The sequence below is a fragment of the Pleurodeles waltl genome, chromosome 5 (genome assembly GCF_031143425.1).
Source record: "Pleurodeles waltl isolate 20211129_DDA chromosome 5, aPleWal1.hap1.20221129, whole genome shotgun sequence".
Taxonomy (NCBI): Eukaryota; Metazoa; Chordata; class Amphibia; order Caudata; family Salamandridae; genus Pleurodeles; species Pleurodeles waltl.
The window spans coordinates 634,650,325-634,677,920 of NC_090444.1; the positions used below are offsets into that span (position 1 = coordinate 634,650,325).

Consider the following 27,596-nt stretch of genomic DNA (forward strand, 5'->3'; position numbering starts at 1 on the left):
AGATAAGTCCTTCTGACACAGGCTCAGTCTCAGTTCCAAAAGTGCTTTAAAATTCATGGGGCCAGATCCCCCGTACTTTTATTCCAAAATGTCTTTGTTCCAGGGGTGACTTCAAAGGACTCCATTCAAGTGTAACACAACCCCTTTCAACCCAGACCTGGCTCCAGACATCAGTAGGGGGAAAATTAGCCCATTGGATGAGGGTGGGATACAGCTTATTGGCATGTAAGGTGTGAACGACCCTCCCTCTCCTCAGCCCAGGAGGACTATCAGTATGCAGTTGTATGCAGTTGCCTATCTTGTCACACATAGCCCCTCCTGTATTGTGGTTGTCTGGAAAGTATCCACAAAGTGTAGCTGTCACTCTGCTCTAGTGTAGCTGTCACTCTGCTCTAGACGTGGATTGGAGTCAGGCTGCAAAACATTAGAGTTATAAGCACAGAGAAATGCCCACTTTCTAAAAGTGGCATTTCTAAAATAGTAATGTAAACTCCAACTACACCAGTAAGCAGGATTTCTCATTACCATTCCAAACATATCAAACATGCCCACCCTACTCCTTCCAGATCCGAAATCACCACTTAAAAATACATAAGGGAATTCCCAATGCTAGGATATAGGAGGAGCAGCACTCACAGTAGTGAAAAATGGCATAGGCTGTTTGTCACTACTAGGACAGGTAAAATCTAAAGGTGCATGCCCTACCTTTGACTTACACAGCACCCTGCCAATATGACTACCTAGGGCCTACATTAGGGATGACTTAGGGGTAATAAAAGGGGAATTTAAGTCTTGGCAATTAGTTTAAGTTGGCAAGTCAATGTGGCAGTAAACTGTGAATGCAGGCACTGCAATGGCAGACCTCAGACAGGTCTGAAAGGCTACTTCTGTGGGTGGCACAATCAGCGCTGCAGGCCCACTGGTAGCATTTCATTTACAGGCCCTGGGTATATGGGATACCACTTTACATGGGACATACAGGTAAATTAAATAAACCAAACAGGTGTAATACAATCATACCAAGTTTTAGGGGAGGGAGCACATGCACTTTAGCACGGATTAGCAGTGTAAAGTGCCCAGAGTCCTGAAGCCAGCAAGAAGAGGATCAGAGAAATAGGAGGAGAAAGGCAAAAGGTTTGGGGAAACACTGCAGAATGGGCCATTTCCATCAGCGTGGCTTCAAAAATATGACTTAGTGATTTGCACCATGGATGTACCATGTTGGGTGGTACAAACATGGAACAAACTGCTCATAAATATGACCCTGAAAGAGTGGCTAGCCGTGACACTTACCAACTGCATGCTGCGTGGACTATGCTGCCCAGATGAAGCTGCAGCTTCCAGGCTCTGTGTCCCTGTGTACTGAAGCACTGATTAGCTGCTGCTGGTGCTAATTTGCAGCGTGCCTGACTATCCCAGCCATTGCTGTCAAAAGCACTCCAAAGATGCCATGTTGCCACACCAGTAGCTGTATCTTGAATCAGCCAAGGGAGGCATTCTGACTATTAACAAGACTCACCAAGAGATATGGCCTGAAGCAATCAACATTGTCCACCTACTGCTGATGCTCTCATTTGTGGAAAAAGACCACCGTCTGAAGACAGGCGTTTCTTTGTTCAGGATACTGCTGTGCGTTCTGCATGACAGTGTCTTGACTGCAGCAGGAAAGCCTTTAGCAAACCTGGAGAGGGAGGCCAACCCGAGACCTACCACAGCGTGATAGACTGAACCTTAATATAGCACTAAAATAATAAAACATGAAGAGGGGAAGCACTACACCTGTACTGTTTTCTGCACCTGAAAGGCTCTGGTATACGAGCAGTCGGAAAGGGGATAGATTAGGAGGATGAGGTCAGCCTTCCAAGTTGTATTAGCCTTTCATCTTCTTACCTGGTATTTGCTGCTTTTTGTGTAATGTGTATTAATGCACCTTATTGTGTAATAAAGTACTTTTCTTTCTGCTAGGAGAAGTACTGGGCTGGACAATCATGTTGAAGTGTCTGTTGGTCTCCCACACTATCCTACCTGTGAAGCCTGTAAGTGCTCACCATTACTATGACTGAAAGTCAAGTTCGGAAGTGGTTGTCCTTGGCCCAGTCTGAAAAACCCATATTATAAAAGGCCCCAGAGCCTAAAGGAAAATGGCCACATCAATTACAGATGTGTCCCAGTAGCCCCTGTCTGCTATGTCGCCCCTCCTGAAACTGGGTCTAAAACTTTATTGACTGTTTAGATTCATGCTCATATTTGCGTCTTATTCTCTGCATTAAAATCTTATACTGGGACCATGGCCTAAATTTTAATGCACAAATAATTTTATTTCATGGTCCTTTTCTCCATGTATGAATTCCTTCCCTCATCAATCCTCCTTCAACCCTTTAAGATTGTCTCTTTCAAGAGCAAATGCCTTTATGTACTCATGTTTATCCTGTATAATTTTAGAAAATAAGGAAATGCTGTTCATTATGGCCCTAGAATAAAAGATGTATTCCAAACATCTGTTTACTTTTGACTGAAATATTGCCCTTTGACTGGGAGTCTTTCAGAACAACAGTACATTCACGACTGTACATATAGGGTCACTTCCAGCAGACGTTAGCCGGGTGGGGGTTGCGGTATGGGAGAAGGGGGTTTTGCACCAAAAATGATGTTAGGCTGGTTAGAGGCAAAAGAAAATGCCTCTAACCAGCATAGCTTCGTTCTGTGATGCAAAACCATACATACCACAAGACTCCTGTCTTATAAAAGACAGGAGTCATGCCCACCACCCCAATGGCCAACACAGGGGACCTGTGTACCTTGGGCATTGCTACTGCACCCTATGCCATGCAGGGGGCCCCAAGTTGAGTGTCCCTCTGGTGTGGGTGGGAGGTGTTCCTGGGACTTGAGGAGGGCACCTGGGACTCATTCCGTGGTGTTTAACCATGAAAATGGGTCCACAGGTCCCCTAACTCCTGGTCTGACCCAGGTGTGAAATAATGGTGCGAAACAAGCGTTGCAGCATTATTTAGCCCCTCCTCCCACCCATGCATCATTTTAGCACAGGGTGACAAATATGGGGCTATAGGGTTAGCTCCATGTTTTAGATGAGAACACCTACCTTGCATCTTGCAATGGTGCAAGCTCAAATATATATTTTGATGTTTGACATGCCTAACGTCAAAATATAAATATGGAGTTTGTTTTGTGCCGAATTTGCGTAAATGGAGTATAAATATGTCCCTCAGATTTCCCTGATAGTTTCCTCCAACAGTAGGGGAAAAATCCCATCTTCAAATATATTTGTCTCACCTTGTGATGTCTGTGTCGTAAAGACAAATCTTCTCCCTTCCACTAATGATTGAATAGTGTGTGGTGGTTTCCATATGCCAATCTGTGAATTTTGTGAAGTCAGGATAAACTGTGTTGCAGGTGCTCCTTCAACAGCTCCTTGAGCTACTGCATTTGGGACAGTAATAATCAGAGCATTTGGTGTGCACATCTCTACTGACTGTGCTGTTTTAGCCCTAGGAACACGTTCTGGTACAGTCACAATAGAAACAGTAATACTTGTAGGCATCACTGACTGTACAGTCTCAACTCAGGCAGGCACATTACTAGGTATCGCAGGTTGTACAACAGGCTGTGTAATAGCAGGCTGTGTCATCACGGGTTGTGCTACAACGGGCTGTGCTACAACGGGCTGGGCCATTGGTAATAGTCTTTTAATTTGATATGCATGTAGATTGACATGGGCTGTAGCCACTTTCATATTATTAATTGTTGTCCCATCAGTATTTGTTACAGTACCCACATAAGGTGGAGACGTTCACCCAATAACTCATCCAGACTATCATGTCCTAAATCAGTATCAGTGTCTGTTTTCATATAATCTTTTGTCTCTTTTTCCCCTTTTATATTTTTCTTTTTGAGTTATTTTGTGTTTTTCAGATTGCTCATTTTTTCATTTGTAATTGCAGGGTATAATCTAGTTTCTTTCACTATATTCGTTCCCCAACTTTGCTGTTGTTCATCACATATTGCATCTGTGTAACTTCTCATTGCTTTTCTTGTTCGTCTTTGGTTTTTCTCCCTATCTCTATTGCAAGCTGTCTTCTACCAAGCACTAAGGGGCATATTTATACTCTGCTGGATTTGCGAATTTTTTTTTATGCAAATCCGGTGCAAACTTAACTCCATATTTATATTTTGACACTAGATCCATCTAGCGTCAAAATATTGGAGTTAACATAATTTTTTTACTGTGGAAACCTACCTTGCGTCAATGAGATGCACGGTAGGCGTTCCCAGTCAAAAAATGACTCTACGGCCTTTGCTCCTTATTTATCCTCCTGTGCAAAAATCATGCGTGGGAGTAGGAGGGCCTTAAATAACGGCGCTAAGCTTGTTTAGCGCCATTATTTAAAGCCTGGGTCAGGGCAGGCGTTAGGGGACCGGTGGGTTAATTTCCATGGGCGGAGACCATGGAGGCAGTCCACAGGTGCCCTTCCCTGCCCCCAAGGACACCCCCAGCCACCCCCACCCACACCTGGAGGACACCCAAGGATGAAGGGCCCCATCCAAGGTAAGTCCAGGTAAGCTTTTCTTTTTGTTTTTTTTTGTTTTTTTTTGTTTTCCAAAGTGCCATGGGGGGGGCTACCTTGTGCCCGCTACATGACACTGTGGCTAATGTCCATGTCCAGGGGACTGAAGTCCCCTAGGCATGGCCATTGGGCTGGGGGGCATGACTCCTGTCTTTGCTAAGACAGGAGTCATGTCCATGGGGGTTGTGTATCAAAACATGACGCTAGTCAAGTTAGAGTCAAAAAATGTTACGCTAACGTGATAAGCCATTCTTTGATGCACAACCTCCAGTCTCCCCTACACCTCCCCTACCCGGTTAGTGTCATTTATTTTTACGCTAACCGGGCCTTAGTGCAGCACCTGCATTAGTGCAGGTTTGTCTCAAAAAGTATAAATCAGGGCCTTAGTGCCTTAAAATGTGTGAGTTGGAAATGAAACAGCGTGGGGTCGGTCTGTTCGGGTGGCTGTGTTGTCTCAGGGACATGTATGTGAACTGAAGCTATCAAAATTTCATCTGGTGGAGGCAGTGGTAGTTGTGCAGCAAAAAAGAGTGATTGCGATTTTAACTTGGTTGTAGGAAGGAAGTGAGTTAAGGTATCTCCTATTTTTTTAGACTTCTTGCTAGACCCCTTTTTGGAGAAGTTAGAGGAAGCTGAAGGTTGGTCAATCCCTGCAAAGCAGTGGGGGGTCACAAAGGGGACGTTTCTGAGATTTTTCCCAGGTGATGCCAGGTGTCCCTCAAAAGATCTAATAGGTCTTCTCAGTCCTAAAGGACTTAATAGGATCTCTTGGTACAAATTAGAATTAATCGTATTCACTGTTGAGGGAATAGTATTCCCCTAGGAAAGCCTAGTCCAGCCTTACTAAAAATGAGCTATCTGTGGGTAAATTTCTGCCCTCAGATTGCAAGTGTGATGCCTTCCAAATAAGGGCGGGCCCAGGGGCCTAGTTGCTCACCCCACATCAAGTTGAAAGTATGGTAAACCTAGGAGTGGAAGAATACCACACAAAAAAACAGGGAGAGAAGAGTCCAATTATTGCTCCCTTTGATGGGCTTGAAGTATCCCAAAGGACCTCAATAAACCAATCGATAAAAGACTTTGTGGGTAGGCAGTTAAAGAGGTACCTGAAACCTACTGGGCTAGTTACTAGCAAGACAAAAGGCTGGGATGGTAAAAAGGAGAAGTAGAAGCATACATTATTTGAAGGTGAATGACTTGCACGCTTTCATCAAGACAGGACCAAACTCTTTTAAAGGGGCTGGATTCAGTAACAAGTAATAAGGTACTTCCTGAATCAAGAATGCCATCATCCCCACAGTTTACCACACTCACAGTAGACGGTTTGACATAAGAAGCCATAATGCAGGATTTGGACACAGAAACTCTCATCCTCCTAGAAGGAAGATTGAGTTCCCAGCATACAGGATTAATGACCAGGCTAACAACTGTCAGGATCCAACAACTCTGCCTAATTTGTCAGCATCCTCAAGGGTGTAGTTTTAATCATGTATGGATAGCACCACTGGGTTGCGTGAACGTCATTGTACGGTCTGCATTTCGGGATAGATATTGCCAATGTTTGATATGTGTTTGATGTTACCAATGCTTGTTGCACTATATAGTTGTTTTCACCAATGCTTGTTGAGCACATGTGACTGTGTCAAATCCATCTGCTTCTGAATGTGTCAGGTTCACTTGTTTATTGGTTTCCAGGCAACCACCAGGCCCCAAGCTCTCCAGGGAGCAGCTGCCTTGTGTTTTCAAAAGCATGAGCCATGCTGACTATAAATACTCTTGCTGTACACATGAACTCTGCTTGGCTTTCTTCCTGTCTGGCAAGGAAAGCCCTCTGCACTCTGGAATTCCCTCCAGGCCCCACCTGCTGCCCTCTTGACTGGGCTGGCAGCAAAGAAACTCAGCAGAGATCTTCTGGAAAGAACACACTTCTGTCAGCTAAGTGGAGCATGCTGCCTGGAATCTGTTTGTGTAGAACTTTATTATGGTTGCTTTGTTGTTTTTGATTAAGTCTTTTAAAGGTAGAGAAAACACCACCGAAGTATGTAAAGGGGACAAAGCACCCGATGTTGACTAGAAAACTGGGGAGTCATGCAAGGCATAAGAATTATATCCCTCGTTTGAGAAGAGTTAAAAAAGTAAAAGAAAAATGGCAAAGCAAGGAGAAGAGGGAGAAAATGGAGGGGGAGTGCAAGGTGGAAAGGAAGACAGGGATACATAGGAAGGTCAATAAAGCTAGACTAACTATAGAGGTGGAGAATGAAGAGGTTGCTAAATTAAGGGAATATAAGAGAGGGACAAGCAGATTTGTGGGGGGCCGTCACAAAAGAAGGCAGTGACACAGAAGCAGGAACCCAATATCATGATATTAGGACAGGAATCCTTTGACCAGACAGGCAGTAAAAAGATAGTGAGAGGGGAGGCATTTGGAGCCAGGCCCTTGGGAATAGAGAGCCCCCTTTATACAGTGAGGAAGGATCAGACAAAAGTGTAATCTTAATTAATAAGTTAGAATATGAGGAAAAAACAACTTGTGGTTTTTCTTGAAACCTATGCAAGCAAGGGGAAAAGGATGAGGAAACTGATCCCACTAAATTAATAGTTCCTCTTTTTTTACCTTTCTAAGTGTCCCAGCCTGCGGGAAGCATACGATACAAAGCAAGTAGTATTAGTTTCAAATAAAGAAGGTACAGAGGTGACTAAAGTATTACTTTTTTGGAAATTGTAAAGACAGCCCTGATAAAAGAAGAAGATGAGATGCTAAAGGAAGAATTAAATTAGTGCAGTCAAATAAGGTATACATAGATTATGTTATGGATGGTAATTTCTTGAAACACCATGCTGAACTGAGCTTAAACCAAGCCGAGTTACATTCCTAAAATAGCTGTAACAGAGATGGTTGAGAATAATAATAATAAATGTAGCATCTGAATGATCATCCCACTAGCTGATTGTAGAAGGGACAGTAGGCTAGGAAGGGAGAGAATCTGTCTTGAGAATCGTTATTATTGTCTATCAGATATGCTTGCTTCATATCATGAAAGGGAACTGGAGGCATGAGAGACATTAACTAGAAGAAAGGTACTTCACCTGTGAGCTCTCTTTTTGAATGTAGGGGGTTTTAGAAGGCCATCATCCTTGGAATTATTTAAAGTATTAATGGAATCAAAGTAAATCTAGTATTTACACGAAAAGTGGTTGTGCGAACAACCTGCACTAAATTATGTTTTTTTCTGATCTCTAAAAAAGCTAAGAAGCTGGGCCAAGGTCGTCCCTTGTAGGGGCTGATAACATTAATATCCACAAAAGTGGTAAAAAGTGACAGTTTTAAATGTGGATAGTAAATGGATATTGCCTTTAGTTCAAAGGTTTAAAAATTATGTGCAGGGGCATGGCTGAACCGCCCGCACAATGGGAGCGGACGTCTGAGGCTCCTCACCCCTGCGTAGACACTTTTCACTACGTGACCGCAGTTTCTGGATTTAAAGGGATGCACTAAGCAGCGGCACCTAGTGAACGTGATGGAAATTGGTATTCCTGCTTTTTGGCTTTTTCTGGCCTACTTTCATTGTTTTTCCCTCGGTTCGCTCTCCTCACTCTCCACGATCACAGCCGCTATTTTGCACATAATTGTTCTGGCAAAGCTCTGTCATTCCAGTGCTGCGTCATCATGGCGGTAACTTAGTCTTTAATATAATAGCATTGCTGTTCCTATTGGAGGCTTGTCACAACTAACCGCCTTTTTACATACAATTTGTCAATTACTGCCGACTCTAGTCTTCTGGGTGACTTTTTATACCGGCTCACATTACATAAGGCTTATGTTCATACCTTTTTCACAATTAACTCTCCTCATGCACTAATTCTTGTTCTTTCAAATAATGTCTCAGGATTATTGCACAAGTGTCTTTTCTGTGACATTTTCTTTTATCCCCTTCGCCGCCAGGCCTTTTCCCTCTCAGGTGCTAGGCCTTTTTTTGGCTATTTGGGGCAGGGCGCGCTTAGGCCCTCATAACCTTTTGTCCACATAAGCTACCCACGCCTAGGGATTCTAGAGGTACCCAGACTTTGTGGGTTCACCTGAGGGAGACCAAGAAATTAGCCAAAATACAGTGAACATTTTTTGTTTTTAAAACAAATTGGAAAAACGGGCTACAGAAGAAGGCTTGTGTTTTTTCCCCTGAAATTGGCATCAACAAAGGGTTTGCAGTGCTAAAATTACCAGCTTCCCAGCTTTCAGGAACAGGCATACTTGAATCAGAAAACCCAATTTTATAACACAATTTTGGCATTTTACTGGGACATACCCCATTTTTACAATTTTTTGGGCTTTCAGCCTCCTTCCAGTCAGTGACAGAAATGGGTGTGAAACCAATGCTGGATCCCAGAAACTTAAACATTTAAGAAAAGTAGACAAAATTCTGAATTCAGCAATGGGTAATTTGTATAGATCCTACAAGGGTTTCCTACACAAAATAAGTGAAATAAAAAAATATTGAAATTGAGGTGAAAAAAACAAACATTTTTCTTACGTTTTACTCTGTAACTTTTTCCTGCGATGTCAGATTTTTGAAAGCAATATACTGTTACATGTGCTGGACTCTTCTGGTTGCGGGATATATAAGGCTTGTAGGTTCATCAAGAACCCTAGGTACCCAGAGCCAATAAATGAGTTGCACCTTGCCGTGGGTTTTCATTCTATACCGGATATACAGCAATTCATTTGTTGAAATATAAAGAGTCAAAAATAGGTATCAAGAAAACCTTTGTATTTCCAAAATGGGCACAAGATAAGGTGTTGAGGAGCAGTGGTTATTTGGACATCTCTGAATTCTGGGGTGCCCATACTAGCATGTGAATTACAGGGCATTTCTCAAATAGGTGTCTTTTTTACACACTGTCTTATATTTGGAAGGACAAAATGCAGAGAAAGACAAGGGGCAATGACACTTGTTTTGCTATTCTTTGTTCCCTCAAGTCTCCCGATAAAAATGGTACCACACTTGTGTGGGTAGGCCTAGTACCCGCAACATGAAATGCCCAAAAACACAAAGTGGACACATCACATTTTCTCAAACAGAGGTGTTTTATGCAAAGTGCCTACCTGTGGATTTTGGCCTCTAGCTCAGCCACCAGCCAGAGAAACCTTCCAAACCTGTGCATTTTTGAAAACTAGAGACCATGGGGAATCCATGACGGGGTGACTTGTCGGGCTCTCACCAGGTTCTGTTACCCGGAATCCTTTTCAAACCTCAAAATGTGGCTAAAAAAACACTTTTTCCTCACATTTTGGTGACAGAAAGTTCTGAAATCTGAGAGGAGCCACAAATGTTCCTTCCACCCAGCGTTCCCCCAAGTCTCCCGATAAAAATGGTACCTCACTTGTGTGGGTAGGTCTAGCGCCCGCGAAAGAAAATGCCCCAAAACACAACATAGACACATCACATTTTTCCACAGAAAACAGAGGTGTTTTTTACAAACTGCCTACCTGTGGATTTTGGCCTCTAGCTCACCCGGCACCTGGGGCAACCTAGCACACCAGCGCATTTTTGAAAGCTAGACAGCTAGGGGAATCCAAGATGGGGTGACTTGTGGGGCTCTGACCAGGTTCTGTTACCCAGAAGCCTTTGCAAACCTCAACATTTGGCCAAAAAAACACTTTTTCCTCTCATTTTGGTGATAGAAAGTTCTGGAATCTGAGAGGAGCCACAACTTTCCTTCCAATAAATGTTCCTCCAAGTCTCCCGATAAAAATGGTACCACACTTGTGGGGGTAGGCCTAGCGTCTGTGACAGGAAAAGCCCCAAAACACAACGTGGACACATCACATTTTCACAAAGAAAACAGAGCTGTTTTTTGCAAAGTGCCTACCTGTGGATTTTGGCCTCTAGCTCAGCCGCCACCTAGGGAAACCTACCAAACCTGTGCATATTCTAAAAATAGAGACCTAGGGGAATCCAAGACGGGGTGACTTGTGGGGCTCTCACCAGGTTCTGTTACCCAGAATCCTTTGCAAACCTCAAAATGTGGCTAAAAAAACACTTTTTCCTCACATTTCGGTTACAGAAAGTTCTGGAATCTGAGAGGAGCCACAAATTTCCTTCCACCCAGTGTTCCCCCAAGTCTTCCGATAAAAATGGTATCTCACTTGTGTGGGTGGGCCAAGTGTTTGTGACAGGGAAGAGCCAAAAACACGTCAAAATTAAGGGGGAACCAAAGCAGGTCCAAAAGGGCAGTTTGAAAAAAAACATTTTTAGGCTGACAAGTGCAGCAGAAATTTTATCGATATAGATGAGACAATGCTGGGTGGTAGGAATTTTGTGGATTCCTGCAGATTCCAGAAGGTTCCATCACAAAAATGGGGGAAAAATGTGTGCTTTCCACCAAAGTTGCAGGTTTGAAGGGGATTATGGGTAAGGAAATGGTGCTGGATGCATGTGTAGCACACCACCCTGGATTCAACTACATGTTTAGTTTTCAGATGTGTCTAGGTCTTGTGGATTTTTCTACATGGCAGCTTCCCAAAGTAAAAAAAAAAGTGCAGCCCTCACCATTCCAAGTGGGACGATTTTGAGAGTTACCAAGCTCTCATGGGCCAAATGTAAAACAAAAAACAAAAATAATCAAATGTCCTCTTGCTTGCCCTGGGATAAGATGTTTTAGTGTGAGGGGGAGAGCTGAATGACTGTTAGCCCCTTCAGTTCGGGTGGGGGCATAACCAGGCCAATACTGGTTGGTAGCCACCACCCCACTATTTTCTTTTATTGTTTTTATTCACTGGCATCAAGTAGACTTTCTGACCCCCAGGGTGTGGATCGGGGGTAATTTCCCAATCTGCCCACTGGTGGGCAGAACAACTTTGGCCCCATTTATTTGGGGTGGGGGCATGGCCATACCCCCAACCTCTTACTTTGAAAAAAAAAATCTTCCCTGGTCTCTGGTGCGCTTTCTGCATCGTGAATCGGGCAGCAGAAATGCTCAGAGAGACATGAAAGGAGAGGAAAGGCCTTTCCTCTCCTTTCATGCCTCTCCGCCCCCTTCACGTGATCGGAGGAGAAATGCTTTTGCATTTCTCCTTCGATCGGCGCTGGAAGCTGAGCTTCCAGCACCGGGGGGAAGGCCGCTGATGAGGTCAGCACCCGAAAGCGCGCTGATGTCATCAGACGCCATGGGGGACACGGGGGCGGGGGAGGAAGAGAAAGCGATTCCCCTTCCATCTCTGCCCAGGGGAGGGGGGTGCTCGGCCATCGGGTGAGTGCTAGCGCTGCCCCTGGGGTCCTATAGCCGAATGAGACCACCTCGTCCGCGGCACCCAAGGGGTTATTCTGTGCTACTCACCATTGACTTTCCCCCTCGTTTGAACCCTGTGCAGCCTCCTTTACTTTCTAAATATGGAGTCTATCCCTTGAACCAGCCAAATGGTAGCGACCTCATCCATATGAACTCATTCCACTTGCAAAGATTAGAACACTGCCACTAAGCGACTGCTCACCAAGGAGTCTTCACTACTTTTGATGCTTGAAGACCTCCTGGAAAAAATATAATTCTTGAAACCCTTTGCTATGGAGACCAACGCTACACTTCAGTGTATAGAGGAGAAATAGTCAAATCTGGAATCCAGGGTGACCAACGTGGAACAACGGCTAAGCAATATACAAGATGCAACAACTAAGATTGAAGATATGTCTAAGGAAATCGAGCTTCTAAAACCACAAACTGAGGATTTAGAAAACTGTAAGAGACGTAATAGCCTCAGAATTTATGGCATTCCTGAAGGAAAGCAGGGCCCAACATGCTTGCCTTTCTCATAATAAACATTCTGAAAATAGTAGGGCTCAAGGGGGGAACTAAACTCAACATACAATGTGCCCACCAAGTAAGCTCTAAATCTTAAAGAGCATCATCACCTGGACGTCCAAGAGGAATAATTGTTCTATTTCTGGAATATACTGAATTACTCATGGTTTCATCAGCAGCCAAGCAAAGGAAACAAATGATATGGTCTGGTTAGAATATCTTTTCTTCACAGGATGTGGCTCATGCAACTGTAGTTTGGCATAAGGAATTTCTGTCCCTCCATCCCTTCCTGCGTTTCATGAACGCTCGCTATGGCCTTGTGCATCCGTGTTTTTTAAAGTGACTCACAAGGAAAGGACTTTTTTTTTCTACTCTCCAGAAGATTTAAGACCATGCATCTTTCAGCTTAAAGGAGAAGAAATGGAACTTGGAAAAACATGATTTTTTTCTCCCCTCTCATGGTTATTAATTTTTTTAGATCTTGTATTTACCCCTCTTTATCTTAGTGGGGATGGCTGGATACAATCAAAATGATGATGCTACATAATAATTATTTTTATTTATCCATGCTGCCAGTAAAACTACCTTTGAAGTTCTTCAAATCCCTTAATAGTTCTTTGATAAAATCTCTATGGAACGGATGGAAAGCACGCATATCATTAGCTTCCTTATATAAAGCCAAAGATATGGGTGGAGTCAACTTCCCTAAATTTCAACAATATCATTCCTCATTTGTAATAAAACAAGTTCTACCTCATTTGCTTTCTGACACCGATGTACCCCTCAACTGTCTGGCGCAAGCTAGGAGATTCTTTGGTTTCACCCTTCTCTTTCCAGTCTCTGGCTCACTTTCCACATCCTCCACAACCCTTTGTGTCTCCTACCATTAAACATTCTACTTCAATAATATTTCTGGTCCTTACCAGACCTCTGTCATCCTTGCATGTTTTTCCAGATTCCTCAGTAGGGCACAATAAATGTTTTAAAATATCAAACTGTACAATTTTCTGGAGAGATTGGATTGCCAAGAGAATAATTCAGGTTAAACAGCTATTGTGAGATAGGGTTTGAGCTCTCCGCTGCCTCCACTCATAAATATGAATCATTAATAAATGATCTTCCACAACTCTTACCCACCCTTTCAAAAGGCCTTCTCCTACTACCATTACACTTCTATCACTACTAAACCTCTCATCACCTGTTAAATCCTTCTACAGATATAAGTATCCCCACTATCCATCTCTAAATCATCCCAAATATAAAATAGAGCTTTTATGGGAATCAGAATAACAACACACTTTTTCGTTACAAACACGACATTCGATATGGCAAAAAATTCACCACACCTCCTGTAATACTAGCACTACTCAAACGTTATACTATTTTTATCATTGGTTGTTTTTAACTCCAATCGCTCTCTGCAAATAAAATTCATGCTTATAGAACTCATACTGGACATGTAGAAACACACTGGGCACATACTTGCATGTGTTTTTTCATTGTCCAAATATTGTATCTTTCTGGAAGAAGATATGTAAAACAATTTAATCAATATGTTCTATTAAATTTCCTTTTGAAATCCAAACTATTTTTTGGGAGTTTTTCAATTATTTGGATTGGTGCAGGAAAATTGAGTAGGTTTTTGGACCTGCTTATTGCTATTTAAACAATTAAATCTAACTCAAAAGATGCTACTAAAGTCACCTTTACTGGATGGTGGAATTTACTCATCATCATAGACTGGACAGAGCATCTGCCACTTCCACACAACTCCTTCAATTGTTACATTTTGGTCACCACATACCTATTTAATCACTCTGCTCAGATCCAGGACAGAAATGCTGTTTTTCAGCCACCATGAATTATTCTTTGATTATTTACAGCTTTAAATTGCAATTTATTTGTATTATTCATTTGAGAATCCTAATAACAAACATCTATAAAGTTGTATAACTTTATTATTCCTTTTGTCATTTTTCTCTATCTTCCCTTCCTCTGCTCTACTTTCCCCTCCTGCCTCCTTCCCATAAAACACAAAATACAAATTGCGATATTACTGAGGTGCTTGCTGATATAGTTTTACTTTATTAGTCTAGAGCTCCATAATGCAATGCCTCATTGTTTATTAATGTTTCAACTGTATTTCATATTATTGCACCAATTTTGGTGCATCAGTCATTTGTTTAAGTACTAGACATGTTTTATTAAAATGTATCTTTTGCAGAAATCATTTCAATAAAGCATCTTTAATCTTTAAAGATGATGTGCAAATGGCTTCTATAATTGTTATTAATGTTTATATTTAGACAGCAAACACAAATGAGTATGAGACCCAACTAAAGCTGAGGAAAGAGGATTTGGAAAGGCTAAGTACAAAATATGCATCATTCATAGTTTTATAGTTAGGGCGCTATTATCATAAACTGGATCCTTAAAATTGTGATTTCCTGTATTCAGACATGCTAACGGCCTACAGCATTAGACCAATAATTTTCCCAAAACATTTACACAAAGTGAATGATACTGCACTACAGGAATTTCTAGCTTCAATTGGACTGTTTAGTACAAATGGATGATTTGACACAGATTACCCTGCAAAACAAACTTTTAGATATGGAGCATGGATGTTCAGTAGATTATATTTTTATTTATGCATGGTTCTTTTTGACTGTGATGGATTTTAGAGTTTTAGAAGTAGACGGAAGTGATCATTGGCCCATACTCTCCTTCCCCCAGATTTAGCGCTCAATCTGGGGGAAAGCGAGTATAGAACAAAAGTAATTCCCTTTCCAAGTAGAATATCGCAGGTGAATTACTTACACGAATATCAGATAAACATTTAAGTCTTCTGCGTTCCTTTCAGCAGCAACAAAAATCAATTCAGGTGAATGACGTAACCAATTATTTTCCAACCTGGCACAAGGAGATATTAACTAAATTTGTAGAATGTCTGCAGGCAGAGGTAATAGCAAATAGGAGAAAGAAGAAATCATTGCAAAGGGGGATTAGAAAGAAAAAGAGCTGGTTTGTTGGGCATATCCCTGTAGGAGAGGGAGCTACCCTAGAACTGGTTTAGAGTCACCAGATGGGAGAGTTTGCCCATTATCATAGCCACACCTCTGGGTGGGCACAGGGAGCACTGCACAAGGGAATAAAGGTCCAGCCATGTTGGCTTTGAGTAGGGAGGGGCACTGTGGAAAATTTTATGGTAAAACATGCAGGAGGGTCTGCAAAAGTGGGTAAGGTCACCCCTGGGAACTTTTACCCCATTGGTTAAGGAGTGAAGAGGAGATTCCCAAACCCACAGACTAGCACTGGTCATAAATGAGGCACTCTCAGTGTCCTCTACAGAACAATCCTGGACCTGCAGATGGCAGAAGAAGGACTGCGCCTTCTGTTGTGACCTGTGAGGAGAACCCTAAGGGCTGGACCTGCTCCCACCTGTACCCATAACAAAGAAATGTACTCCAAGGGCAACTTGGCTTGCATTTTGTTAGATACAAGAACACAAAAGGTGAAAGAAGCCTCCTTTCCTGAAGAGCTCACCTGGACACTACTGGTGTCTTCCACTGGAGTGAGTCCTAACCCTTAAGTGTGTCCCTAAGGTCTTGGGCACTTAGATGAGTGTCAGAATGTTCTCTTCCTACCCAAACTGCCAAAGCTGGGATTTAGAAACGTTTTGCCAACCTTTTCTTTGAAGAACTAGTGGAATACTGGGACAGGCATTGAGCTGAAGCCATTGATGTTGAATCATCAGTTGAATCTGACTTGCTGGTTCATCCCGCTGAAGGAAATCTGAATTCCAGAAAAGTTTCTAAGTCCAAACCTAGAGGATGTCACCAGGAGAAGCCCATTACAGGGACTATGAAGGCATCCAATATGGAGGTTAAAAGTTAATCTTTATTTCACAATTGTCTTCATATTTCTTAAATTGTTATACATGATTTAACCCTTTGTTGTAGCCTAAGTGTCTTGTTTATTATATATTTCTATGGAGCTTATTTGTTCATCGTTTTGCTGTGCTAACACGAGAAATTGTAACATCCGGATCCATTCATGCTTGTGATACAGTTACTTTGCTAGGAACAACACGCCATATTAAAGGAGTATATGATGTACCAGTAATATTGCATTGATATATCAGGATGTTACATTTTTTCCTGTTAACACAGCAAGACAATGAACAAATAAGCCTTGAAGAAATTCATAATGAACAAACAAGTCAGCCACAACAAAGGGTAAAATCAGGTTTCGATATAACATTTAAGAAATAAGAAGAAAGTTATGAAATAAAGATTACCTTTTAACCTCTATGTTGGATCACTGTGTGACTTCATAGTCCCTGTAATGGACTCTTATGCTTACTTAAGGGTTTTTCTCTTTGGTTAGGCCTTTGTTCCAGACTTTGCCCGGACATCTACTCTAGGGTGCTGAGTCATACATTAATAATTTTGTTATAGACAACTTTTGCATGTCTTATTGTAGGGGATAGTGGTGGTAGAACATCAGCACTCACGCACTGTAAAGATTTGTACAAGATTGTATTATTACTTAGACAACTGTATGATAAGTGTGACTATGTGTTAGAGACTCATCATGAGTTTGTGAATTGTTTGTTGGCTTCACTGAGAGTGATGCGGAGCAGAAGATGATCAATATCACAACCTTCCTAGGCATGGACCCTCCACTTCGCCTGTTCTGAGCATTCCTGCTTTCATTGATGACTGCCCGGGTCTCCACTCTTTAACAATCCACCACCATTGAACATTGGCTCAGATTCAGCTAGCCCTGCTGATCACTCGTCAATGACCATCTATTCTCCAGAACAATTTCTGAGCCCAAAGGTAACTCTTTCACATGTACCTACCTGAGCCTTGTGTCTGACCCGTGCCCCTTAACTTTCTTAAAATATTCTCTGACATTATGAACTAGATTAGGAATTTTACTGTTTTGTGTTTTCAACATTTTAACTGTATTCTAAATGCTTTACACATTTTCTTAAGTTAAGCTTGTCTGGTCTGTGTCATAGCTACCAGGAGTTGAGCTGAGGATTACATTATTGAAACCTTTACTGGGCCTAACAAGAATAGTGACACTATTACATGTGGTGGACTATCATCCACCCCAACTAATAATTCATTTTCTTACAATACAACACACTCCTCAAGAGATCTTTAAGGTCCTCAGTTCCTTTGTCCACCCTAAATATCTAATTCTCAATATTCCCAATCCTTAGAACATTTGTAAAGACTCAACTACATACCTCAATGAGGAACGTGAAAAGATGTGCACAGATTTTGGGCCCAACTATAATGCAGCACTTTTTAAACCAACCATACCCTCCCATCCAGTCCCAGGCTAACTTATTTTAATCCCCTTTTCCCCACTCTTCTTCATCCCCTTCTACTTTTTATCAAATCATCAACTCTCCGTGAGCCCTGTCCTGCTACCCTACATTTACCATTGTTTCTGTTATTCATGCTTTTAACACTCTTATGTAACTTGTCCCTTGAGACCGAAGTAGTTCCAGACAGTTGGAAACATGCTACAGTTTCCCCAATTCTAAAAAAGCCAGCTGTCGAGCCTGGTGTCCCCCATAAATATTGCCTAGTTTCTCCATTGCCAGTTCCTGTTAACATCCTGGAAAAGCATGTCAACAACATTTTGCCATTTTACCTTTCAAACCAGTCTGTATTGGACCCAGGTCAATCAGGTTTCAGACCATTCCACCGTACTCAGTTGGCACGAGGTGCATGAACTTCTCTGGGCTCTTGATCATAGGGATAGTGCCATGCTGATTCACTTAGATTGTCCTTCCACCTTCAATATTATCTCCCATGAGATTCTTCTAAAACTGATCCCTGGGATTGAGGGTGGAGGAGAAGCACTTAACTTCTTACATTTGTGCTCATTCTCAGTCAAGATTAATACATCCTTCTCTAAGATCAACTTAGTCCCTTATGGGGTACCACAGGGCTCTTCAGTGACCCATTCTTTTTAGTATCTATGTGGCTCCTTTGGTAAAGCTCAATAGCTCTACTGGCTACTTTGTGTGCATATGACACCCAGCTGGTCATCCACCTGGACAAGTTCATAGATCAGAACAGAAGCTCATTCATCCAATCTACTAAAATAGTGACTAAATAGTTGAATTGTAATGCTCTTAAAATGAACACGACCAAGACTGAGATCCTTGGTTTAGGACATCTCACCATACCTTGGACAGGTTGTTTGTGTCCTTGAAATCTAGATCCAGCTACTGCTTCTAAAGTTGTAAAAAAACAGGGCTTCAATCTTGATGATACCGCCCACGTTTTAACTAATTCTTATTACGTTGTCCATAAATTACACTATTAAATTAATTTGTTCAGTTACAAAAGTAGTCCCTTACTACAGAGTTCAGTCATAAAGAGTGACCCAGTGGCACAGCATTGTAATAGGGTAACTAATATCACATGTTGACGGACCGAGCTGCGGTGCATATGTATGCATAGTGATTTGACATATGTAATGAAGGAAAGAAAGGTAATAGAAATGAGAGTCATGAGACAGTCTCTTAAGTAAGACGATTAACTGTAGCTAGTAGTGAAAAAACGATATGCAGGAGAACAGGAAGTGGGGTTCCATATGGTATTGTGAGATTAGATGGTGGGCACTTGCAGCCGTCAGGCAAAGGAAAGGGAGAGTGGCTTTCTCTACTTGTTAAAAAGACTATTTCTTACCGTTTCATTCAGTTTAAGACCTTAAAGTAAATTTTCTCTTTCCTGCTTATTGACTGCTGCATGTTGATGACCCACGCTTTATTCTCAGAGGCTTGACTATTGCAATACTCTTTTTCCGGTGGGGCACCCAAAACGGTGGTTAATATGTGTCAATCACTTCAGAATGTGGCTGTCCATGTAATTTTGAGACTTGGAAGCAGACCTTACAGTACTCCTTACATGTTGGTACTTTATTGACTTGCGGTGGAAAGGCGGATTTACAGCAAGTCACTTTGCTAGTTCATCACATCAGCCATTAACAAGCTTGATCCAATGTACTTACTGGATAAATTCCACAAGTACACTGGACCTTGTGTCCTTTGTTCAGTGCTTGACCAGTTTTACATCTTTTCGGAAAATGCGCTGTGGTGACCATGCCTTTTAGCATGCTCTGTGCTAAACTCTTGAACGATCTTCCACAATCCCTCAAAAACATTTAGAACAGTACTTCCTTTTCAGGAACCAACTGAAAAAAAATCCCTTTGAGTAAGTAACATCCTTGCCTATTTTCTGTCCCTGTAGATAGTTTGCTTATTAGCATCAGGATGCCTTTACGGTTACAGCGCTCTATAAATGAATCAATATAACATAACCAGTCTGTATTGGTTTAACAGGCTAGTAATTCTCTCTGCGGAAATATCACTGGGTTACGCATATTAGCTTGTGTCACTGAATCAAATCACTGTGGATCAAAGGCAGTTTAAATGAAAGTGGTGAAAAGGTGAGAGTGGTAAAAAGGCACACGGCAGCTCCTGTAGGGGCAAAGTGGCGAAGAAACTTACCTGCACTGTTGCCTCTGTCTTGCAACTCTTCTGGCTCCCGCTTCACTCGCTGCAGGCACAGACTCCCAGCCCGCCCTGCAACCAATCCTAGCGCTGCTCTCGCATGAGAGCAGGGTTTAGGATTGGCTGGAGGACCTTGGCTTGGCCCTCCCAGACAGAGTGGGAGCCTCTGCCTGCTCTCTCCAACCCGGCAACACAGTGGGGTTCGAAAGAGCCCAGTGCGCATGTGTGTTTGACCGGCCCAAGATGGCTGGCCAAACATACATGCATACTGAGGGGAGTGCTGTGCACTCCCCCTCCATCCCTGTCATCACCCTTGGCCCCACACCCTGATGAAAAAAAACGCTAACAAACTCTTTATTATCGTTTTTATTTTTCATTTTTGAGCTTCTGCTGCTGGCAGTGCTCTGCCATAGCGGACGAGCCACGCCTGAAAAGGCCTCCCAAGTGTAATCCTAAAGGTGATAAATGCTGAACTGATATGAAAGATAGAAACACAACCTTTTAATGGCTGAATCTTCCACAGCTGCAATATTCTGAACTCTTCTTGGCGTGAAGGGCCCTTGTGGCAAATGTCATAAATAATCCTTGAACACAGCATCTTTCCACGGGTATACGTTTTCCCTTCTGGTATAAAGTTTTGGAGGGCATCCTTGCCAACACTCAGGATGAGCTATCTCTTAGGCCAAACCAGCGACAAACAGCACAAAAAGTGCAGAAGGTTTACCACTGCATTCAAGCAGCAGACAGACGAGGGACAATAGGTCCTGCTAAAGTTGTTGCAGCTCGTTCTGATAAAGGTTTGTCAGCCATGTTTGCCGTAGACCTTTTCCCATGCAATACACAGTCATATTTATGTTATGTGCGTACTCTGTAATGAAAGACATTTTATAGTGTCCTTTGACCTGGATAGCACAATTTTTTCTGTATTCATCCCTCGAAAACTACAATATATCTCTGCAAAATACTACTTATGGTCTCTAATAAAGCTGCAGGAGGTACAACTTGCAGTGCTTGATTTTGATTTATGCTTTCTGTTTCCACTGCGGAGTACCAGCACTTATTTCTGAGGGGCGGCGCTTAGTTTTCTGCCTCAAGCATTTACTGCGCACAAAAGACGAGTAGGAAAGACGGAGGAAGAGAAAAACGAAAAAGCGTCACATTGAGAGAAAGCAGAAAGCTGCAAAAGTGAGCTGAAGTGGTAGGGAGTGGGTGTAAATGGATTGAAGAGGCCTGAGATGGCTTCAGGATTACTCTTCCTCAATATTCCGTGTTCACACATTTAATTGCAGCAGCCGCAGGATTAAGAGGAGGGTTTTGAACACCGGCACCTTTTTATTTACAAATTAAGCACTGGGAACAAGTATTGATATCTAGGCACGTTGCTGCATCGTGGCAGTTAGTGTTGTATGATCCTGCTTTGCTTCATACGATTCCAACTCAAAATGCCTGTTCCGATAGAAATCAATGTTTGTTTAGCTCATTGAAATTTACACGCTCACATGTCCTGTCTTATCAAGACAATGCATTTTCTTGTGACCACTTGTGTCATACTAGTGGCTGGTGTTTACTTTAAAGCATTGTTCTCTCTGGTAGAAATCATACTAAATGTTTACATGGTTCTGCATGAGCATCTGTTTTGTTTTACCGGATTAAGGCAGTGCTGGCTTCCACTGTAGTTCCAGCGTCGAGGATGCCTTATGCAATGCGATTGAACCAAAGCTGTGCCCTAAAAAGGATTATAGTTTTGGCGACATTGAAATCTATCTCTGGATGACACAGCATTGGTGTGGTCAAGACAAGCTGTCTGGTAAATCTGGCTACAGAACGTTTCACGCTTAATCTGCTTCTCAATTGCTGATCAAACCCGATTCAGAAGTGATGGGAGTTGCCACCCGAATCAGGATTTCGAATCCAGTGGCATCAGGTATTGCATCCCATAAATTCGCCTGATGAAAGCCGGCAACATTTCCAGGTGAAACAACAGTAGAGGATGGGGAATAACATGCAGGACTAAGACAGAGTCTTGTTATTTATTTGCCATTCCAGATGTGAACTCATGTAATGACCCAGAAAAGCGGGAAGGGATCGGAATCCAGTGTGGTAATGTAATACCACACTGAAGACCACCATACCTTCTAAAACGGGCAACTCGTGATGGACCCCTTGCTGTGTCAATTTACTGCATACATAAAAAGCAGCTTTTCCACAGTGAACCAACTTCAGTCCATGCCACTCAGTGTTTTCTAGTGCCATCTTTGAAGCAAGGAAGAGCCTTCCCATCCCCACAACTGTAACACAATGACTATACCAGACGCCATCACTGGCTGAAGACAAGCCCCCCATGTTGGCTGATTGCTGTGCAAAGCCACCTGGATGGGATGCCCCCCAAAGTCACTGTAACCTGTCATTTGAGTCCACTACAACGCCTCAATGTCTCAAGATTGTTAAACATCTTTGGAATCAAGATCAGGGAAGGGGGCATACACACTCCACAAAGCAAAAGGCCTGCCGTTCAGAAAAAGGCTGTTAAAAGTGAGGCAATGTCGACAACACCGAATGGGGTCTTTATTAGGCTTTCATAAAACTGTGCCTACTATAACTTTCTTTTCAAACCTAATTTGCAAACCTTCACCCATATGATATTCATTCTCGGATGTTGCTCCATTAAAAAACACCCAAAAAAAATTCTCAACCAAACTTACCAGGCTTTTAGGACGTTTCTGTTCATCAATATGGATGTACCTGTACACAGCATAGATTGCGGCTGAGGTGAGAAGGACTGCAAGAACAGCAGGCAGAACATAACCGAAAAGGACTCTTACCATAAGGCCTTCACTGTAGTCTGGTAATAAAAGGGAAAAGACAGGCCAAACCTTTATCATAACATTATCTTCTGTAGCCAGTGCAATTAAATACTTCAAAACATCCGTTTTCGCATCTAGCTTTCAGTTTATTGCTTATTGGTTAAACTTCACACTTTTTCATACTCCACGTTACGCCACATCATGTCAGTCACCCACATCGGCTGTACTGACTTGTCATTATTAACTTACTTTTGCTTGAAACATGTATTATTGAACAATTGCAGCGTATAGTACACGGATTGCCATCTTTCAATAACGGATCCTCATATTGCCCTCCTTGGAGTTGATCTCTGCACTGCATTCAAGTGATGAGTATTTCAGTTACCGTGAGTACTTTCGTGTTTACATGATTACATGCATTGGACACAGATACACTATTATCAGCTCCCCCTGGAAGTATGAAATAAGGGCCTCCGAAACGCCTACTCCTACAATATCTTCTCTATCTTCTTGTACATCTTGTAAATCTTCTCTTACAAATATTCCAGTAAGGTAACATTGGTACACATCTCCACCACGTAAGAGATTGACTGCCCCTCCCCACATTTTCCCTCATCTTTGAGAGCAAATCAATATTATCTTCTTTACCTTTAGTTGGGGATAGTGCCACTTATATAACGCTTCAGGGATTTCATCTCATAGTTGCACACCATCTATGAGACACATTGATCCTCCTATGTATACCTCCCATTCCTCCTAACATACAAATTGATTCTCCTATGTATACTTCTCATTCCTCCCTACATACCTTCCTACTGAGGCCTTTAATTCAGATCATCCGATAGCTATAAGCGTTTATAGTGGCGACCATGAGCCGCAATCTGTAAATGGCCAATATAAGGCATTTAGAGTTTATGAACGATGAAGGAGGTTCTCAACCTGTGTTACAGTCCTTCTGGTATTCTGTCTCAAACAAGGTTTCATAACCTAATAGCTCAGCTACTAACTGTGACTCTGAGTTTCTGTACCCAATTGCCTTGTTTTTAGACATTAAAGGAAATGATTGACCTCTATAGACGTTAATGTTCATTCTTCACCCTCCATTCCACTAATCCTTAAAGGGCATCTCTCCCAATGCTGATGAGAAGTCTAAATTACTAGAGTTCTAATGCATACGAGTATTTTCTAGTACTGGGCGGCACAGCCCTTCAGTATCTTTGGGAACCACTGGAGGATTCGTAGCCATTGTGGATGGACTTCTTTCCTTTAAAGTGCAAAGTGGGAGAAGCCCTGATGAATGATCAGCTACTCAGTTTTTGTAACCATCAGCAGGAGAGCCAGAAGAAGTAGCTTAAGGCAGATCAACATCGTTGACCGTGCTATCCTGCCTAACTCTTAACTGAGTGTCAATTTAGTTTCCCACCTCTGTGATAATTTCTCAAAATAGCTCCAGTATGTATGTCAAAATGCCAACAATAAATGTGGTGCTATAAATGCTGTGGCTTAACAAACATTTTTACTCTACTCAATGAACATGTTTATTATTAACTCCAGTGTGGAAATATTTTTGCAAATGATATTTAGGACACGATATTTTTGTGAGGCTATATTTAGGCTAAAATATCCGCTCTATCTTCCGTTTGAGTGACTTGTTACCACATGTCCAACGATCTTGTACAAATCCTTTATTAGGGTTTACCAAGCAGGAGAGCAGCTCGTCGATACCAACAACAAGACTCCAAATAAATAACTATGTGGGGTGACTTAAACGTAGTGAGCAGCCTGTAGATTATGACAAACTCCACCTGCTTACAGGGTTTACTATGCCTTAATTGCACCCAACAGTGTGGGTGATGAAGTGGTATCGGAACAATTTGGCAAATAGCTCTCTGTGTGTGTTTGGCCCTGCTCAGAAGACGTTCAAGTTGTACTAAAACAAACTTTCAAAGACGTAGTTTAATTCAGTAAAACTAAAGACCAATAACCCTGACTTGCAGGGAGTTTTCACCCTGTATGTCAGGGCCACTGTTTGTTTTCCTTAACCAATACATCTATTCTTCTATGGCAGTCCTTGGCAGGAAATTCCAGTGACTGTTGTGTGGCCTATGTACAGAGAGGTGACTGTCTCTGTGACCTGGCAGCTCAGTATCATACAGGCTAAAACATTAAGGGTTCCCACTTGCGGAGCCAGCTGAGGTTCTGCTGGTAGAAACCCTGTGTATCTTTCCCACCTCTAAATGGGGCTGGAGAACTATCAGTTTAGCGAGATGTGTAGACCACCAATTTATGTCAGCACTCCCATTCCAACGTTCTCTAAATGAGCCACATGTCCACATTCATCAGGTTGATACATCTCTAGAAGGAAGACTGCCTGAGGTACTCGAAGGGTTTGGGTACGTGTGATGCATCTGAGATTGTGAGTGAATCCTATCAGGGTGAAGAAAGAAATTGAAAGCTTCTCCACTGGTGCCAATTGGACTGCCTATAATGTTTTTTAATATTGAGACTTAAACTTGCCCAGCCCAGGGTTTGGGGATTTTAAAGCCTTAATTGATGTCCATGTCTTCTTCATAGTCACAGGGCACTCCAATTTCTCCCTGAGGTGAATAGGAAACTTAGGGCCAGATTTACAAGGCCCTAGCCTTTTTGCACCACATTAGTGTATTTTTTTTACGCTAATGTGGCTCAACGAGGCAAAAATCGCTGTACCATATTTACAAGGTGGCGCAATGCATGCATTGTGCCACTTTGCGACCCCTTGGGCCACATTATGCCTGCGTCAGGTATAATGTATGCAAGAGGAGCTTTCTGGCATTAGGAGGCCCACAAAAATGGTGCAATTAAATCTACAAGAATCCATTGCACCATTTCTGGCATCATTTTTAATGCCTGCTGAAAGCAGGCATTAAAAGGATGCACCCGTTGAAATCAATGGGCCTCCTTACACTTTGCTGCACTAGCGTCAACATTTTTTATGCTAGTGCAGCAAAGCGCCACTATAGTGTAAAAAATGTTGATGCTATTGACCTAACCTGACCCATAGTGCACCATATTGTAAATATGGCGCACCCATAGTGTCGTTAGGTGGTGGTGGTGAGGCGCAGGAAATCTGGCACCTCAGTACTGATGCACCAGATTCATGTAAATCTGGGCCTTAGTGAGCTATATCTTCTAAATGGGTACTAAGCTTTAGAGATACTGACGTTTCTCCAGGAAACAAATGCATGTATAAATTCTCGACGGCTCTTGTTTCCCATCCTTCTAGAGAGCTCTGTGCCCTTCCCATCTTTTAAAGTGGAAATATAAGATTTTTCTGCTTTAGCTCCAATTCAGCATGCTGGGATCTCTACCATTAAAAAATATATATATTCTCCTTTGGCATTGCATATATGTCCCTGATTGTCAACTGTATGGTTAATTCATGTTTGACCACCACTTGTTTTCGATCCAGGTCAAGCCTGATAATTTTGTTTAATTTCCCAGTCTTTCCGTTTTGTCCTCTGTTTCTCGGGTATCAGAGCTGGCAGGCGCTTTAGCTTGAACGCAGAGGCTAGGATTTCTCTTCTTACTGCCATCTCCAGGCCCCAGCTACTTTCATCTCTTCTGTAACATTCGGCTGTTCTAAATCCACACAGTCCTTATGCAGCATGTTTTTAAGCCATCATACCGGGGATTATTCTCCCTGAGCAAGTTTCACAGCTGCATGATTAGATTGTTAGATTTCATATGTCTGCTCCCTACGCTCTAGTGCTTTTGGGACCGTGGTAAGTATGTGATTTTGTCCGAACAAAGAGCACCTTGATACCTACTAACCTAAATGAATCGTCACGATTTCTATGGACTGATTTAGGAAGAACCTATGTCACCCATTCATTTTGCAGTGACCTATCCTCTTGTTCATATCAAATTACGTGAACTTCAGCTCTCCCACAATTATGTTTTACCCAGGAGAGAGCAAGGAAACATAATTGACACTTATGGTGACATAAATTATCACAATAGTCAAAAGGGTGGCCTTTGCCTTGCCTGTTACCATCACATACCTTCCTGCCGTATCTCTTCTCATCTCATACAGCTCTGATGGAAATCTATCCCTCAACAGAATGGCCATCCCTCCATCCCCTGGTCTTCTTGTCACAGCAGAGAAGACGAGTGTGAAAAATCCCATTTCCTGGCCACTTCTGCACTGACGTCAAAAAATAAATTTTCTGTAGGTAATGTATTTCATAGGTCAGTCCCTTCAGGAGATTTAGGACAGGCAACATTTTGTTTTTGGAAATTAAACGTTTTCGGTCAGATTTATTAAGGATTTGCACCAGGGCAGTGGCAGAAATAGTCAGGCAAACCATCACAAAATCTTCACTTGGGATTAACTTTCCAGCACAAATTTTGATTGCCCTACTTTGGGTCGAGGTGGCGTTCCATATATGGTATATATGCGTTTCCATGTAACTACCCCTTTTTTTAATGCAAAGCCCTGACTGCTAAACTTGCAGGTAGGGCTTTGCACTAAAAATGTATGTCTCATGAAAGGCAAGTATAACATTTGACAAACGCTTTCTTTTCTCAAAACTTTTGTAACTTTGTGATGTAATCTACAGCCCATATACAAATATTAGAAAAAATGTTAAACTATGTCTAGGCACAGTATTTGGGAATGGAAGGGTCCCCTTTAAATACAAAACCTATGCTAGAAATCAGGACAACGGTGCAAGGGTGTGTGTGTGTGTGGTGTGTGGCAGCCTAAGGCGTGCCAGCACAGAGAATGACAGCAGCACCATATCTTTAAAAATTATGGTGCTATCCCACTTCCTCTCTTTCATGCAACGCACTGCATGGCAGCATCGTTTGATGCATGTTGCATTTTTT

General features: G+C 42.2%; 1 protein-coding gene across 2 annotated transcripts in view; it reads right to left on the reverse strand.

Moving 5' to 3' along the window:
• The window catches only part of LOC138295892 (interleukin-20 receptor subunit alpha-like), a 214,322-nt gene that overhangs the window by 21,311 nt on the left and 165,415 nt on the right, over positions 1–27,596 (reverse strand). For both annotated transcript variants that reach the window (XM_069234502.1, XM_069234503.1), the window contains exon 6: positions 22,626–22,765. In XM_069234502.1, the coding sequence (XP_069090603.1) occupies positions 22,626–22,765 (140 nt within the window). The remainder of the gene's footprint in view (positions 1–22,625; positions 22,766–27,596) is intronic.